The 18,886-nt window shown below is 41.1% G+C and overlaps 1 protein-coding gene across 3 annotated transcripts in view; it reads left to right on the forward strand.

Moving 5' to 3' along the window:
- The window catches only part of AKAP7 (A-kinase anchoring protein 7), a 331,984-nt gene extending 313,331 nt beyond the window's left edge, over nt 1-18,653 (forward strand). For 2 of the 3 annotated variants that reach the window (XM_040350433.1, XM_040350432.1), the window contains exon 8: nt 13,281-14,260. In XM_040350433.1, coding sequence (XP_040206367.1) covers nt 13,281-13,471 — 191 coding nt within the window. In that variant the 3' untranslated portion in view covers nt 13,472-14,260. Of the gene's footprint in view, nt 1-13,280 lie in introns of all 3 variants that reach the window. The other variant, XM_040350435.1, reaches the window with a different exon arrangement.
- The last annotated feature ends 233 nt before the right edge of the window (nt 18,654-18,886 follow it).

The following is an 18,886-nucleotide window of genomic DNA, read 5'->3' on the forward strand; positions in this document are numbered from 1 at the left end:
GTAGGCACATAGGGCTAGATTCAGGTAGAATTGCCTATCTTTAGGCGGGTGCAGCGTATCTCAGATACACTACGCTGCCGTAACTTAGTGAGGCAGGTACCGTATTCACAACAAACTTGCGTCCTAAGTTACGGTGGCGTAGTGTAAATGGGCCGGCGTAAGCCCGCCTAATTCAAATTTTCCAGGCAGTGGGCGTGTTGTATTATAATGAGCCTTGACCCCACGTAATTGACGCTCCTAACGAACGGCGCATGCGCCGTCCGTGAACGTATCCCAGTGCGCATGCTCGAAATCACGTCGCAAATAGTCAATGCTTTCGAGGTGAACGTAACTTACGCACAGCCCTATTCGTGTACGACTTACGCAAACAACGTAAACGGCGGAAAATTCCACGCTGTCCCGACGTCCATACTTAGCATTGGCTACGCCTCATATAGCAGGGGTAACTTTAAGCCAAAAAAAGCCATACGTAAACGACGTAAATCAATGCGCCGGGCGGACGTACGTTTCTGAATCGGCGTATTTAGCTCATTAGAATATTCTACGCGTAAATCTACGGAAGTGCCCCTAGCGGCCAGCGTAAATATGCACCCTAAGATACGATGGCGTAGGAGACTTACGCCGCTGGTATCTAGGCCAAATCTATGCATAACTGATTCTATGAATCAGGCGCATAGATACGACCGCGCTCATTCAGACATACGACGACGTATCTGAAGATACGCCGTCGTATGTCCTTTATGAATCTAGCCCATACTCTGTCTAATCCAGGGGTCTGGTGTTTAACTGTACACTGCAGTGAGATTAAATATTGAATTCAACGCACTTCTCCACCTTCAAAACACATGACTAATTATTGACTGAATTTCTTGTGCTGTCTCTAAGAGGAGAGGGAGAAAGCAAAAACACTCCGTGCAGCAGTATGTATTGAATCTATGCTTGTCATGTATAGGTAACCCCCGTGCTTATCAAATCCACAACAGCCACGTAAGCATTGAGGCCAAAGGTTTATGTGATATAAGTGAATTGCAGCATTGAGCTTTGCATACATAGGTGATTGAAAGAGCCCTCAGATTTCAGTATAAAGCGAATTCCAAAGCGACTTGTTTCACACAAAATCACATGACAATAGAAATCACATTATTCTCTCAGTGCCCATTCACATCAATGCAGCACAGCATGACACCTTTTTGGAAAAGGGTTCTATGATACTGTGGTTTGGTCACTGCATGATTTTTTCCCTATAGACTTCAATGGAAACTCGCCAAAAATGCATGTACTTGTGTTTTTGGTGCATTTTTTTTCATTAACATGGGTGGCTGATATCTGGGGGCTCCTTGTTAAAGGGTTTTCCAGATCCCAATAATCCCCCCCACCCTCAGACCCCCACAACCTCTGGATCAGGGTTATGGGAAAGAGGCCTACCAGGCTACATGCTTGGATAAAGGTTTGGTATGGATTTTGGGGAGGACCTCCCACCATATTGTTTTTGTATTTTTGGCATTGGGTCCCACTTAAAATCCACACCAGACCCAAAGGCCTGGTATGCATTGTAGGGGGACCCCAAGATGTTTTTTTTTTTTTTTCATTTTTAACTACTTGACCTCTGGAAGGTTTTACCCCCTTAATGACCAGACCATTTTTTTGCTATTCAGCACTGCAATACTTTAACTGGCAATTGCAAGATTATGCAACACTGTGCAAAAGACATTTTTTTTCGCAAATAGAGCTTTCTTTTGGTGGTATTTGATCACCATTGAGTTTTTTTTATAAAAACAAAAACAAAATTACATTTTGAAAGAAAAATTATATATTTTTTTAATTTCTGTTATAAAACATATTGAATACAAAAAAATGAAAAATACAATTTATTTTTTAAATTGAGGCCACACTGTATTCTGCTAAATGTCTTTGGTAAAAAAAAAATTCCAATAAGCGAGAAGGCTGGCCGGAGGAGTCGTCTGAGGGGTATATATCCCTCCTTCTCTGTTTGATCGTGCGTCGGCTCGTCTTCATGGCTATAGCCGACGCACGTCACTTCCTGTTTCTTCGCAGAGCGGTGGTCGGCTGCAGGAATCGTGGCAGTTCTTCTCCCGGTGCTTATGCAGGCATCATGGGGGGGGGGGGCGCTCACTCCTCCCTGCTTTAGTCCTGAAATGGACGGATGGGGGGTGTTGGTGGCAGAGAATGCCATTTCATTCAATTGTTCAAAGGTGTGGAGCATGTGCATTGAGAATAGTGTGTCTGGCTTCCAGGAGGCCCTTCCTTTAGGTCAAATAGGTTTGTGGCCACTTTGAGTAATATTACTTGGCCATGGCTTGTCTGGCAGAAATGTAATGCCAATATAAGCAGTTTTCCCTCCGCCTAATCTGTCACACATCACCTGAGGTAGAACTCGATGCAGGCCATGCACCAGCAGCAGTGTGCCCTTAATTACCTGTGTGATTATAGTACTTGAATAGGCTCTTAGAAACTGGGGTTCTTTTCACCATGTAAATAGCTCATAATTTAGGATGTGTGCAGCACTTTGGCATCCCATCAGCAGATTCTCAGCAAATCCTAGTGAGGACATGTTTGGCTTGATCTGACTTGGTATGGCCCTGAGAGCCGGGAGAGCATGCCAGCTGAGACTTACAGCAGGTGGGGGGCTGATTGTTGGGTAGCCCCACTTCCATGGTCGTTTCTGTCACAGCAGTCTGTCATTAACGTGTTTTGTCATAGGGGTTCTGTCATTAGCGCGTTTTGTCATAGCGGTTGCTGTCAGTAGCGCGTTTTGTCATTAGCGGGTTTCTGTCATTAGCGGGTTTTTGTCATTAGTGTGTTTCTGTCGTAGTGTGTCGGTGCCATGCAGTTACGGCATACACCAGTAACCGTTTCTTCTTCGTATGTCTCATTCTACTTTTCGCTCAGGTTCCTTGTGTACCTGGGTTCAGTTAGCTAGTGCTCACATCTCAGTATCTGTCATGTCTACAGATCCATACGGGCTGAGGTTTAATTTTTAAATGATTGTTGAGCACAATCTTCTCGCCTGTATACCATACATCATACAATGCATGTTAATTTAATTCCACCTGTACGACTACCCACCATGGTACACTAGCCCTGAGAATTCCATTTTAATTACTTTGCAGGTTACTTGGGCTCACTTACTACATACACCAAGGTGGGGGTCGTCAGGTTCATTCACGCGCTGTGGTCTCGTCATCACTGCTTATGTCCTCATACTTGGGAATACCAATGTTGTTAAGACCTGCACCATACTTTCTTTCTGAGGGATTTGCTCAGATAGATTATTAAAACAGCTATGCCATTTCTTAATCTGAGATTGATAATTTTATAATGTCAGTGATATTTTCCATAATCCAATGGTAATAAGGACACATATGTTACAGGTAATGTACTTGGCAATTGTTATGCCCTTTTAACAATTTTTTTTGGCATGTCTTTTAGTGTCACTGACCTTTTTGACATTTTGAATTAGAATGATTGCATTTAAACATCAGATTTGTTTCATAAAGTTTTGCTTATTCATACGGCTTACTCATTCTGTTGAATGTGCTGTTTTAGACCTCCCTGTTTTAGCAATAAACAGGAGTGGATAATGTCACACAAACAGTGGCATTTCTGAGCTCTCTAGAGCACTGTTTGTAACATTTTAGTGCTTCGATTTTTTCCAAGTAAATGTTAAGCTGTCATCAGACAAACCTATACAGACCATTATGACCTTTAGTTTTATCATTTGGTTCCTGTTATTGCAGGTTAGCAAAATGGTTTTGAAGTATGAGTGACACTGTCTTTTATTTTATTAGGTGGAGATTACTTTTTCAAGATAAGTATTGATGTAGTAGTTTTCTTACTCGCAACAATATGCTTTTACATCCGTGTGAAAAGTTTGTATTTTGTCACTTAAACTACTGATGTTGCCAATAAGCTGTACATGAATTTTCTAGATTAACATTTGTGTGTTGTTGCAATGTCCATCATTGGATCCTTCTGCTCCTATACCCAAACATCCCTGCCCAGTTCCACAGCCACACCCCCCCCCCCTTTTTCCATATGATGAACATTTTTCCACAAATTCCACTCTAGCATGTTGACCACCCCCCTATATTCCCAACCCATGTCACCCCATATTTATAGCTCACAAGAAGGTGTTGATTATTCGCTATTTAGGACTGCTCTTCAGTATGTCAGGCAGCTGAAGGATGTACATTTCTTTACTACAAGTGTTCCGACCTCCAGAACAAAAATCAGCAGAACCCCATCCAAGGATCTGTTTCGTATGCCCTGTTTTATTGTGGACCACCTGCACAAGTAACTGAAATCTGATTGGTTTTTATGCAGAAGTGAGACTTATTTTGCACTCTCCAGCTTTAGTAAATAAACCCCTACAGTGGGGCAAAACAGTATTTAGTCAGCCACCAATTGTGCAAGTTCTCCCACTTAAAAAGATGAGAGAGGCCTGTAATTGTCATCATAGGGATAGATCAACTATGAGAGACAAAATGTGGAAACAAATCCAGACAATCACATTGTCTGATTTGGAAAGAATTTATTTGCAAATTATGGTGGAAAATAAGTTTTTGATCACCAACAAACAAGCTAGATTTCTGTCTCTCACAGACCTGTATCTTCTTCTTTAAGAGGCTCCTCTGTCCTCCACTCATTATCTGTATTAATGGCACCTGTTTGAACTTGTTATCAGTATAAAAGACACCTGTCCACAACTTCAAACAGTCACACTCCAAACTCCACTATGGTGTCTGATTTGGAAATAATTTATTTGCAAATTATGGTGGAAAATAAGTATTTGGTCAATATCAAAAGTTCATCTCAATACTTTGTTATATATCCTTTGTTGGCAATGACAGAGGTCAATCATTTTATGTAAGTCTCCACAAGGTTGTTACACACTGTTGCTGGTATGTTGGCCCATTCCTCCATGCAGATCTCCTCTAGAGCAGTGATGTTTTGGGGCTGTCGCTGGGCAACACGGACTTTCAACTCCCTCCAAAGGTTTTCTATGGGGTTGAGATCTGGAGACTGGCTAGGCCACTCCAGGCCTGTGAAATGCTTCTTACAAAGCCACTCCTTCGTTGCCCGGGCATTGTGTTTGGGATCATTGTCATGCTGAAAGATCCTGCCACGTTTCATCTTCAATTCCCTTGCTGATGGGAGGAGGTTTGCACTCAAAATCTCACGATACATGGCCCCATTCATTCTTTCATATATACGGATCAGTCGTCCTGTTCCCTTTGCAGAGAAACAGCCCCAAAGCATGATGTTGCCACCCCCATGTTTCACAGTAGGTATGGTGATCTTTGGTTGCAACTCAGCATTCTCTCTCCTCCAAACACGACAAGTTGTGTTTCTACCAAACGGTTCTACTTTTGTTTGTCTGACCATATGACATTCTCCCAATCCCCTTCTGGATCATTCAAATGCTCTCTAGCAAACTTCAGACGGGCCCGGACATGTACTGGCTTAAGCAGGGGGACACGTCTGGCAGTGCAGGATCTGAGTCCCTGGCAGCGTAGTGTGTTACTGATGGTAGCTTTGTTACGTTGGTCCCAGCTCTCTGCAGGTCATTCACTAGCCCCCCCCCCGTGTGGTTCTGGGATTTTTGGTCACTGTTCTTCTGATCATTTTGACCCCCACGGGGTGAGATCTTGTGTGGAGCCCCAGATCGAGGGAAATTATCAGTGGTCTTGTATGTCTTCCATTTTCTAATTATTGCTTCCACAGTGGATTTCTTCACACCAAGCTGCTTGCCTATTGCAGATTCAGTCTTCCCAGCCTGGTGCAGGTCTACAATTTTGTTTCTGGTGTCCTTCAACAGCTCTTTGGTCTTCACCATAGTGGAGTTTGGAGTGTGACTGTTTGAAGTTGTGGACAGGTGTCTTTTATACTGATAACAAGTTCAAACAGGTGCCATTAATACAGATAATGAGTGGAGGACAGAGGAGCCTCTTAAAGAAGAAGATACAGGTCTGTGAGAGACAGAAATCTAGCTTGTTTGTTGGTGACCAAAAACGTATTTTCCACCATAATTTGCAAATAAATTCTTTCCAAATCAGACAATGTGATTGTCTGGATTTATTTCCACATTTTGTCTCTCATAGTTGAGGTATACCTATGATGACAATTACAGGCCTCTCTCATCTTTTGAAGTGGGAGAACTTGCACAATTGGTCGCTGACTAAATACCTTTTTGCCCCACTGTATCTGTCTGATTGAAAACAATATGTTTCTGTATTTTCTAAAGATATTTAACATCCACAGTTATACTGGTAGACAGGGATCATGTAATATTTGTGTAGCCAACATACAAAGGCATTTTAGACAGTTGTGCAATTTAGGCTCCGTTCATATGTATGCAGCCGCGGTAGTCCAGTGCATTTCTGTTTACCAATTCAGGTGCAATTCAAGTGCAAGTTTTTACCTAAAAATTGCACCCCAACCAGACTGAAAAACGCACATGACTCTTTTTAAAACCTCACCGTGGCCACCCCACACATGTGTGAATCGACTACATTAACCACTTAAGGACCAAGCCTCTTTTTCAGATATGTTTACACGTTAAAAACAATTTTTTTTGCTAAATTACCTAAACATTATACATTTTTTTTCTAACACCCTAGAGAATAAAATGGCGAGCTCATCAGTTTTTTTTTCTTATTTGATTTACCTTTAATTTTTATTTTTTACACTGTTTTAAAAAAAAATATCACTTTTATTCCTATTACAAGGAATGTAAACATAGACATAGAAAAAGGCACGACAGGTCTACTTTAATATGAGATCTGGGGTCAAAAAGACCTCAGATCTCATATTTCAACTAAAATGCAATAGAAAAAATATTTTGTCATTTGAAAAAAAAATTAAAATGGGCCTTTAAGAGCTATGGGCGAAAGTGACGTTTTGACGTCGCTTCTGCCCTGCTATGGTATGGAGACGGGTGGAGGAAATCTTCCCCCCACTCGTATCCATACCAAGCAGGAGAGAGGACCCGATCGGCCCCTCTCCCACCACCAATAACGGTGATCTCGTGGCAAATGGGTTATGGCAGCTGGCAGCTAGCAGCTGCCATAACGGAGATATCCATCTTCAAAGTGCCGATATATATATATATATATATATATATATATATATATATATATATATATACTGTGTTTCCCCCAAAATAAGACCAGGTCTTGTATTCATTTTGGCTTCAAAAAACACACTAGGGCTTATTTTCGGGGTAGGGCTTATTTATCTACTGTATTAACACTGTATACATATCAAGTGTGCAATAAGTCTCAAGTCTGTCTAGCTGACAGTCTTAAAGTGGTTGTATCCCTTGAAAACAAATACCTGTTCCTTTAAAGCATGAAATAAATCAATAAAATGTTTTATACACATTTTCTATCTCCTCTGTCTTCTCCTCCCCTGACCCCCCCCCCCCCCCCCCCTCATTGTCAGGTCAGGAGAAAGTTTTTTTTAATCATTATGACATTATGTAGTCTGTTTTACTGGTATATGGTGCAGTGTGCCTACAGTTTTATAAAAAGTACCTTTTATAACAGCTCCCTAGTCTTCTCTGAGGAGAGGAGGAAAGAGTCAAGCCGAGAGTGTCGCTGATGTCAGCCCGCTCCATGAACTGAAGAGGGAGGGGCGGGCGACATCAACAGGGAGGGGGGGAGGAAAGAGAATAGCCGAGATTCTCTCTGTCAGCCCGCTCCGTGAACTAAAGAGGGAGGGGCGGGCGACATCGGAGGGGAGGAAAGAAGAGCCGATATTTGCTCTGATGTCAGCCCGCTCCGTGAACTGAAGAGGGAGGGCAGCAGTCGTCAGCTGGTAGAAGAGAAGTGGACATGCGGCGGGTGTAAACAAGGGATTTTTAATATAGCAACAAACAGTCACTGCCCCAGTTTTACAAAACAGATTACAGGATTTTTAATGAAATTTACTAGGGCTTATTTTCGGGGTAGGGCTATATTGCAGCCCATCCTGATAATCACACTAGGTCTTACTTTTGGGGTAGGGCTTTTTTTCGGGGAAACATGGTATATATACAGTGGGCGGTCCGGAAGTGGTTAAGAACGCGGTTCAAAATGTATCTGTGAAAACGTATATATATAAACGGAGCCTTAAATTATAAATTAACCTTTTCAGCAAAAATTCTACTATAGACACCCTACACCCCACCTCCCCAACCCCCCCAGTCTATGCTGTACTCCCTGATGGGCCAAAAGTGCCCACACAGCCAGTGTGGTCAGGGTATTTTAAATCCCCAGTATTCCTCCCCTTCTTTCTTTAGGGCTATCAGGGTAGATCAGATCACTTTTGATTAGTCAGCGCCGGCTTGTGACCATTTGTGTGGGTTCGTTCACTTTTTCATTTTTTCTGAGAAGACGAACTTACACTTTAACTGCTTGCCGACCAGCCGCCGCAGTTATACGGCGGCAGGTCGGCTCTGCTGGGCGAGGGCACGTAGCTATACGTCACCTCGCCGAGCAGCCAATAAGGGGATGCGCACTCGCCCCTAATACCAACGCGCGTGCTCGGCGGAAAGTGATCACCGCCGGGCACCCGCGATCGCTCGTTACAGAGTGAGAATCGGGAGCTGTGTGTGTAAACACACAGCTCCCGGTCCTGTCAGGGGGAGAAATTACCTATCGTCTGTTCATACAATGTATGAACAGCGATTTGTCATTTCCCCATGTCAGTCCACCCCCCTTCAGTTAGAACACACCCAGGGAACATGATTAACCCCTGGCTCGCCCCTAGTGTTAACCCCTTCACTGCCAGTGGCATTTTTATAGTAATCAATGCATTTTTATAGCACTGATCGCTATAAAAATGCCAATGGTCCCAAAAATGTGTCAAAAGTGTCCGAAGTCTCCGCCATAATGTCGCAGTACCGATAAAAATCGCTGATCGCCACCATTACTAGTAAAATAAAAATATTAAGAAAAATGCCATAAAACTATCCCCTATTTTGTAAACGCTATATTTTTGGGGAATATTATCTTATAGCAAAAAGTAAAAAATATTCATTTTTTTTTTTAAATTGTCGCTCTAATTTTTGTTTATAGCGCAAAAAATAAAAACCGCAGAGGTGATCAAATACCACCAAAATAAATCTCTATTTGTGGGAAAAAAGGACACCAACTTTGTTTGGGAGCCACGTCGCACGATCGCGCAATTGTCAGTTAAAGCGACGCAGTGCCGAATCGCAAAAAGTGGCCTGGTCTTTGACCAGCAATATGGTCCGGGGGTTAAGTGGTTAACCTTGTGACAACAGTTTGAGGCCCTTTTCTGTTCCAGCATTACTGTGCCCCTGTCTTCTGAGCTGATACAATTTCCTGCATACACTCCTTAACTTTCTCCAAAAGAATGAAGGCTGTCATATCCACAAAGTGGATGTGGGCAGTTGAGAATGCACCTATTTTTTTGCAATACATACATGTTTCCCAACGATTTTTCGTGCGGCCATCGAATTTGAGTGATCAGGCATGTTGAAAAATTTATAGAAAAACTAAGTAATTTCTAATCAATGATGGGAGAATTGTGCGAGAAATCTAGTCAAAAAATGTGCACGAGCTGTGACCTGGAAAGACTCCTAGCCATGAAATTCCTTTTAAGTTGCAATATGAGGTGAAATTAAAGGCTTGGTTAGTCGGATTTTGAAATCGGATTACAAAGCGCATAATATTTCTGATTTTCAAATGAAAATTAATTTGTAATTTGACCCATATTTGACCTGCATTACCTTCTGAAAATAAATCGGCTTTAGAATCTTAACCAGTTCCCGACCCCCGCATGTACATATACGTCCACAATATGGCACGTACAGGCACATGGGCGTACATGTACGTCCTTGCCTATTAGCGGGTGGGGGGTCCGATCGGGACCCCCCCCGCTACATGCGGAGGTCGGGTCCACTCGGGGAGCGATCCGGGACCACGGCGCGGCTATTTGTTTATAGCCGCTTCGTCGCGATCGCTCCCCGGAGCTGAAGAACGGGGAGAGCCGTATGTAAACACGGCTTCCCCGTGCTTCACTATGGCGGCGCATCGATCGTGTCATCCCCTTTATAGGGAGACACAATCGATGACGTCATTCCTACAGCCACACCCCCCTACAGTTGTAAACACATACTAGGTGCACCCTAACTCCTACAGCGCCACCTGTGGTTAACTCCCAAACTGCAACTGTCATTTTCACAATAAAGAATGCAATTTAAATGCATTTTTTGCTGTGAAAATGACAATGGTCCCAAAAATGTGTCAAAATTGTCCGAAGTGTCCGCCATAATGTCGCAGTCACGAAAAAAATTGCTGATCGCCGCCATTAGTAGTAAAAAAATTTTTTTTTATAAAAATGCAATAAAACTACCCCCTGTTTTGTAAACGCTATAAATTTTGCGCAAACCAATCGATAAACGCTTATTGCGATTTTTTTTACTAAAAATAGGTAGAAGAATACGTATCGGCCTAAACTGAGGAAAAAAAATGTTTTTATATATGTTTTTGGGGGATATTTATTACAGCAAAAAGTAAAAAATATTGCATTTTTTTCAAAATTGTCGCTCTATTTTTGTTTATAGCGCAAAAACTAAAAACCGCAGATGTGATCAAATACCACCAAAAGAAAGCTCTATTTGTGGGGGGAAAAAGGACGCCAATTTTGTTTGGGAGCCACGTTGCACGACCGCGCAATTGTCTGTTAAAGCGACGCAGTCCCGAACTGTAAAAACACCTTGGGTCTTTAGGCTGCATATTGGTCCGGGGCTTAACTGGTTAAAGGAGTTTGAGAGTCAGTTTTGTAGAGAAAACATATTAGCAGATAGCTTGGTGGCATTATGACCTTTATGTTGCTTGTGACAAAATACAAACTTTTCACACAGATGTAAAAACGTTTTGTTATAAGAAAACTACTACATCAATACTTATGAAAAAGTAATCTCAACATAATAAAATACCAGACCGTGTCACTCATACTACTAAAATGGTAGATTGTGGCCCTTTCACCTGACAAAAACCTAGAGCTTATAGTCCCCAAACGCATCAATTTGCAGACCCCAGACTTGAGCAACACATTGAAATTTCATCCAGTAAACTTGACCCATGGTCACCCATGTCAGCTACATACCTTGCAACAGGCCCTGTGATCTACTCAGCTCCTCAGGACTTCTAAAAATCCACCCACTAAAATTCCCCCCAGGCTTATGTCCATCAAAACCAGTCAAACACCATCTATTGACTGATGAGCATTCATGACCACAAGATGAATGACCTATGATCAGCCCACACCCCAAGAGTGACAAACTGAAAGTTTCAAGGGGTATGTAAAAATATACCCTTTTTTGACATACAGATTATATGCTCTGACATACAGGTATGCAGTGACATACACTATATTACCAAAAGTATTCTGCCTGTACACGCACAGTCTCTGCTCTAATTCTTCCGAAAGGTGTTCTACACGCACAGAACACCTTTGGGATGAATTAGAGTGGAGAATGCGAGCCAGCCCTTCTCTGCCACATCAGTGCCTGACCTCACAAATCCACTTCTTGAAGAACGGTCAAACATTCCTATAGACACACTCCTAAACCTTGTGGACAGCTTTACCAGTAGAGTTGAAGCTGTTATAGCTGCAAAGGGTGGGCCAACTCAATATGATCTCAAGGATGATCAGTGGAAACAGGATGCACCTGAGCTAAATTTTGAGTGTCATGGCAAATGCTGTGAATACTTATGTACATTTTTTTATTTATTTTTTAAAAATTTCCAATGATTTCAAACAAACTTCTTTCATGTCATTATGGCACATTGTTGGTAGAATTGTGTTGAAACAAATGAATTTAATCCATTTTGGAATAAAGCTGTAACATAACAAAATGTTGAAAAAGTGAAGTGCTTTGAATACTTTCCAGATACACTGTAGATATCAGTCATACAGCATTATGTAATCAAAAGTTCTTAGTTTTAAAATCAGATCTAATGGTGTATATATATATATATATTTAATGGTAAGTGCTTGCATGCTAAGTGTAACCTCTCAAAGTGACTACAGTATTCCTGAAAATGGCTTTCACCACTTTTTCTCCAGAAGGTCAAAAACCTCTTTGTTTAGGCATTATTTAGGGCTAGGCATCTGTTTCCAGATCAATGATGCCAGCCCAGCAAAGATGAAATACTGTAAGTACCACTGCCTGCACGCTAGGCATTATGTTTTTGGCTGTGTACCTTTAAGACTCCGTACACACGACCGGATCTGTCCGCTGATATTTGTCCGACGGACAGTTTCAGCGGACAGATCCGGTTGTGTGTACAGCCGACCGGACCGGATTCCCGGCCGAGCGGACTTTTTCCAGCGGACTAAAATTTCCTAGCATGCTAAGAAATCTGTCCGCTGGAAACCTGTCCGTCGGACGTGTTCGGTCGTCTGTACAGACTCACCGGACATGTCCGACCGACCGCCATCCCTCGCATGCGTCGTACTGATTCGACGCATGCGTGGAAGCTTTGAACTTCAAGGCCGCCCACGTCGCCGCGTCATTGTCGCGGCTGTCACGTCCCCCGCGTATTGTTTACGCGCGGATTTCTGTCTGATGGTGTGTACAACCATCAGACAGAAATCTCCGGGCGGACATGTCCGCTGAAAACGGTCCGGCGGACCGTTTTCAGCGGACTGTCCGTCCGTGTGTACGGGGGCCTAAGATATTTCATAGTGATTAGCACCCCTGCATGTTAAAACTGAGGAAGGGATGACAAAGAAAATGGTTCATTCTGCCTGAATTGGGTCCAAATAATTTTCTCTCAGCATGCTTTTTTTTAGGCAGACTTTGAAAGAGTATACCAAAGTGTAATCACTTGACTAAAGATCAAGTATTAAAGCAGAACTCCAGGAAAACAGCTTTATACCCAAATAAAATACAGAATATAACCAAGCAAATCCTCATATAGTATGTCCAATACATTGCACCTGGCAACCTGGCTGCTCTCTCCTTTTTCTGCAATCTGCATGTGTCAATTCTGGCAGTTTTCTCTGACACCAGGCAATCCATGGTGACGGCTGGATTCAGGCATACTTACTGTTACACATACTCGTAAATATTACTGGTAACTTTTTATGTGAAGTCACTTATTTTCACCATAAATATTCCATTGCAATTTCTGTTAGTACTTGAGATTAGAATTCCTGTCGATGACTGATGGTGTTTAGATTAACCCATACTTTTTTTTAAAACTTATTAGGAACTTGCTTTTTTCTGTTGTGGTGTGTAGGTCATAAGAATGGACGAGAACCTGATGATGCTGAGCTGGTGAGCTTAAGCAAAAGGCTGGTGGAAAATGCAGTACTGAAGGCTGTACAGCAGTACATAGAGGAAACACAGCAGACCAAAGCCAAACAGATTGATGGGATCTCGCTGGAGCCTGGCATTATTCATGAGAAAATCGAAAACAATATCAAATAACAATTTCAGCCTCTGTTGTCAAAAAAATAAAATTCAACTTGAAACTATTGGTTAAAGAGACGCCTACTTTTCTACTAGGTGCTTGTTAGATGGGAATTTGTGGACAGTATACCTCTATGGCAACATTTACACAGATGGATTTTTTTATTGATATTTCCTGACAAACCTGTTTGCATTGCAGTAAAACCAAACTACAAAAAAGGGGAAATGGCAAGAGTCCTACAATGAACTACAATGAATTTATTGTGTAGCTTGAAGAACAATAGGAGCCTTTTGCTATGCCTTGTTAAATAGCAGAGAATGGCCAACCAAGAGGCCTTACAAGATGGCAAAGCCCTGTCATCTTTATTTATAAATAAATGGGGATAATGTTGTCACTTCAAGCCGAAGTTCCCTTCTCCATTACTACTAATGTTGCAGTGGCAACCCTTCAAAGACTATGCTAATTTCAATGCTGGATGTTTCTCAGAGAAGATACAGTATATTCACTATGTATTATTGTACTGGTTCTTTAATGTATTGTGACACTATGCAGTATTTCTTGATGACCGTTGTTCATGAAGAAAATCTATTTTTTGACAAGCATAATGGATTTTTTATATATAAATGTGTGGCCAAAAATCACAATATATGTATAGTTGATCACAGACATTTTCTGTATGTCCAGCGTACAATAATGTTATTCTTTCCTTCAGGCAAGAGATATAATGATGGAAACAAGCAGACTGCCTTGCAAAGGGAGTTGAAACCTCTGTTGGACAAAGTTAAAGACATTAAGGCTGTGCTCGCTCTTCCAGAGACACGGGAAAAAATATACAGAGAAGTTTTTGGTAAAACACTGATTACATAAAACAACGGTCATATGTTGCCTTCGGAGACTATATGAATATTTTGGGATGGGACTAATTAAAATAGATTATAGCATTATGATTCAATTTGTGTAGCTCTGCATTATATTTACTAAATATTCTAAACCACACCCAATACTGACAGCCATTTTCATGTCACTCTCCACAAAGTTCTGACATACATGCAAGCTTATGTTATTTACAATTACTCTGTATATCATTTCTAGAAATTGTAGCCAAGTTTACTGTATCAATGTGAATATTATTTTTTATTTTTTTACAGTAAATGGCTGTAGGGCTGACATTTTGCCACTTTACAGACAGACTGGTTCAATTCTTTACCATGCTACTGATTTCTTTGTCAATGGTGATAATACATATGCGCTGATGAAAAGAGAAAACAAAAGTGCTGCTCAAAGCCACTTATATACATTGGTAATTTTGCTAACGCAGGTTTGAAAATAAAGTGTTGCTCTGGACCCCACTTAAACTTTTTCTTGCCCCTAATTTTTATTTATGGCCATCACAGTGGCAAACACATAGTTCTTATAGAAACATGTTGTGTATTAGGCTTTCCCAAAGAAAGTTGCATAATACAACCTTAGGGCTCTTTCACACATAATGTCCGTTTTTGATGGACACTGGGGATCGCTAGAGGAGCGGATCGGATGTTACACGAGCCTGAACGGTCCACGTGTGTGAAAGTGGCTTAAAGGTGAATATAGCTGAAGGCCTCTTTCACACGGGCGATCCGATCAGGTCAACCTGTCAGTTTTTCAGGGAGATGTGATGGGATTGTGCATGGATCCCTATGGACAAACATGTGTAAACAGACTTGCATCAATTTACTCTCCCCTTCCACTGGGTCCGATCTAGTTCACAAAAAAAAAAAAATGTGAATCTTTTTGATCAGATCAGAGGGTAGTCGGGTGTAAACGGACAGATGGAGATCATTTACTCCCAGCCGCCCATTGAGCAGAACGGGCTTTGTCCATGTCCGCTCTGCAGAAACTGAGCAGAAAAGGATGCGTCATCTGCTCTGATCAGCAGGATATCTGTGAGCTGGTCCCCAGATTCCGCATGTAATACACCCCATGTGAAAGGGGCCTTATAAGTGCATGTTTAACAACACAGTTAAGTACTGTAAGGGCTCATGCACACTGCAGATAAAAAAAATTGCTTTAACAGGCATTTGAGCTTTTATTTCTCTGCCTAAAATCTTGAAGAAGCTTGTGCTTTTTTGTGCTATTTTGCACTTTTTTTATTGAGATTTTGTGAGCATGAGCATTTTTGTTTCACAAACCCTCCCCTCAGCTCTTTTTTTCCTTTTTTTTCTTGTGTACATTTTCAGGCTTTTTCATGCTTTTTCATGTGTTTTTGGGCACTCAGGTGTCTCTTCTGCTCGACAGTTTCTCTAAAAAACACAAGATTGGTGTGTGTGTGGGGGGGGGGGTCTGCCTGTAAGAGCATACGCCTGCAAACTTCTGAAAGAGCCGTGGTGTGCATAGACACTGGCTAACACAGAGGGGAGTTTCCAGGCAGAAAAAAAAAAGAGCTCCAAAAAGCTCAAAAGCCTGTAGGAGCAGCTTATTTGAGGTGCAGTGTGCATGAGCCCTAACTGATACTTTTTTATTTTCATTAACAGGACAAGCTTTTGCAAGATTTACCCCATCTACTGGGCCAAGCAGTGCGTTGACATTGTGTCCACTATATTTTGTTACAATTAAAACTATCATTCTTAATTCAAATATTTTTGTTCCTAAAAAAAAAAACTGTCTTTATTGGTTTCTGCTAGATGATTTCACTCCTGCGCATATGCAGGAGGCCAACATTTCTGCACACAGAGACCGCCCCGGTGCTGTAAACTAAGCTGCATATGCCCAGCTCAGTTTACAATGCAGGAGAAGACCGCAAGCTCAGTTTGATTACCCTGTATTTCCACTGTCCCCTAACTGTTATCCTAATTTCAAAATCTGTTTTAGCATTTTGCTAAAACTCCTATTCATCGGTGTTACTGCTTTAACTGCATGAAGGGAGTGGATCTTCTAAAAGCTTGTACTAAAAAATGGACTGTTCAAAATGTCAAAAATATCACATGTACAGCCATAGCCAAATGTTTTGAGAATGACACAAATATACATTTTCATAAAATCTGCTCCTTCAGTGGTTTTAGAACTTTTTGTCAGATGTTACTATGGTATATTACAAGCATTTCATAAGTGTCAAAGGCTTTTAATGTAATTGTCAATAAGTTTATTCAAGTCAATATGTGCTATGTTGACTCTTCTTTTTCAATAGCATTTCGCCCTGACATGCTGTCAATCAACTTTTGGGCCACATCCTGACGAATGGCAGCACATTTTGGGGAGTTTTTTTGTTCACTCGCCTCTTGAGGATTGACCACAAGTTCTTAATGAGATTAAGGTCTGGCGAGTTCCCTGGTCATGGACCCAAAATATCAATGTTTTGTTCCCCAAGCCACTTGGTTATCGCTTTTGCCTTATTGCAAGGTGCTCCATCATGCTGGCAAATACATTGTTGGCCACCAAATTGTTCTTGAATGGTTGGGAGAAGTTTTTGTACCATTTTTTTTATTCATGGCTGTTTTCTTAGGCAAAATTGTGAATGAGCCCACTTTCTTGGCTAAAAAGCAACCCCACACATGAATGGTCTCAGGATGCTTTACTGTTGGCATGACACAGGACTGATGGTAGCTCTCACCTTTTCTTCTCCAGACAAGGTTTTTTCTGAATGCCCCAAACAACCGGAATAGGTATTCTTTAGAGAAAATGACTTTACCCCAGTCCTCAGCAGTCCAATCACTGTATCTTTTGCAGAATATCAGTCTGTCCCTGATGTTTTTCCTGGAGTGAAGTGGCTTCTTTGCTGCCCTTCTTGGCACCAGGCCATCCTCCAAAAGTCTTCATCTTACTGTTCGTGTAGATGCATTCACACCTGCCTGCTGCCATTCCAGAGCAAGTTCTGCACTGGTCGTGCCCTAATCCCACAGCTGAATCAACTGTAGGAGAAGATCTTGGCACTTGCTGGACTTTTCTGGGTGCCCTGAAGCCATCTTCATAATTGAACTTCTCTCCTTGAAGATCTTGATCTGATAAATGGTTGATTTAGGTGCAATGTTAGTAGCAGCAGTATCTTTTCCTGTAAATCACATTTTGTACAAAGCAATGATGACTGCGTGTTTCATTGCAGGTAACATTAGAACAATGATGTCAAGCACCACCCTCCTTTAAAGCTCCCAGTCTGTTATTCTAACTCAATCTGCATTATGTAGTGATTTCTAGCCTTGTCCTCGTCAACACTAACACCTGTGTTAACGAGAGAATCACTGAAATTATGTCAGCTGGTCCTTTTGTGGGGGGGATTAAGTTAATTTTCATGGCAAAGAGGGACTTTGCAATTAATTGCAATTCATCTCATCACTCTTCATAACATTCTGGAGTATATGCAAATTGCCATCATCAAAACTGAGGCATCAGACTTTATGACAATATTTGTGTCATTCTCAAAAATTTTGGCCACAGCTGTATATGCTGATTGGTTTATAAAGGTGGTAGTCATGTTTTCTTTTGCTCTGGTTATCACATATGCCTCATGTAACTGCAATTGCAGTGTTATAAACTTGACATTACATTTCAGTAAAATGTGAAATCATTGTAGGTTTAGCAGTCATTTACTTTAAAGCAAAGGTCAAATGTGTTCTTACGTGAGAGATTTGTAAATGCTGACATTTGGTTATATTATATCCAGGCAACACTTTACACTCTTTTTAATAAGGCTATTAAATAATGTATGTTTTCACGGTCTATACATTTTTATGTTATTTTCATACATTATTATGAGACTTCAAAAACACCGGAGAGTAATATATCATTGTTGACAGCGTCAGTTACCTGTATTTTGCTATAGCAGCCATTTTAAGGTGAGAAGTCATTTTCTTTCTCTGTTGTATACAGTTGTATTTTCTGTTAACCACTAAACAATGGTTTACCTCTCATACACAATACGCATTTTCAAGGAGAGAATGTATTTTATATTCAGTATTGACATGAATTAAATAACTTCACTTTCCCTTAACAGCTTTGCCATTTTGCCTCTGATTTAATGAAATTAATAAAAACAAATTTAACATTTTATAAATATGTTACAAGAGAAAAAATAAAAATTTGACTCTAGAAATCTAAAATAATGGTGAAGCAGAGTGTGTTTGGTTTTGTAGATTGGAAAATGATTGTTTTTTTTATTGCCATCCACCATACCAAAACTGAATGTTTTCCGTTTCTTACAAATAAAGAATGGGAATATTATTGCCAAAAGCAGTCAAGCATATTTTTGCTGTCAGTCATTTTTGTTGTAAATTAGCTGCCCAGTTTGCAGCAAAAGCAGCCACTAATACTTTGAAACCCCATTCATACTTGAGTGTTTTTCAGCTTGAAGATTGGCACACAGAAAGACTCAACAAGCAAAATCTCATTAATTTCAATGACCCCTGTTCACATTTGAGCATTTTGTCGCCTTTAACCCCAAAAAGTCAATGAGCTACTTTTCA

This window comes from Rana temporaria, chromosome 4 (assembly GCF_905171775.1).
Source record: "Rana temporaria chromosome 4, aRanTem1.1, whole genome shotgun sequence".
Lineage (NCBI taxonomy): Eukaryota > Metazoa > Chordata > Amphibia > Anura > Ranidae > Rana > Rana temporaria.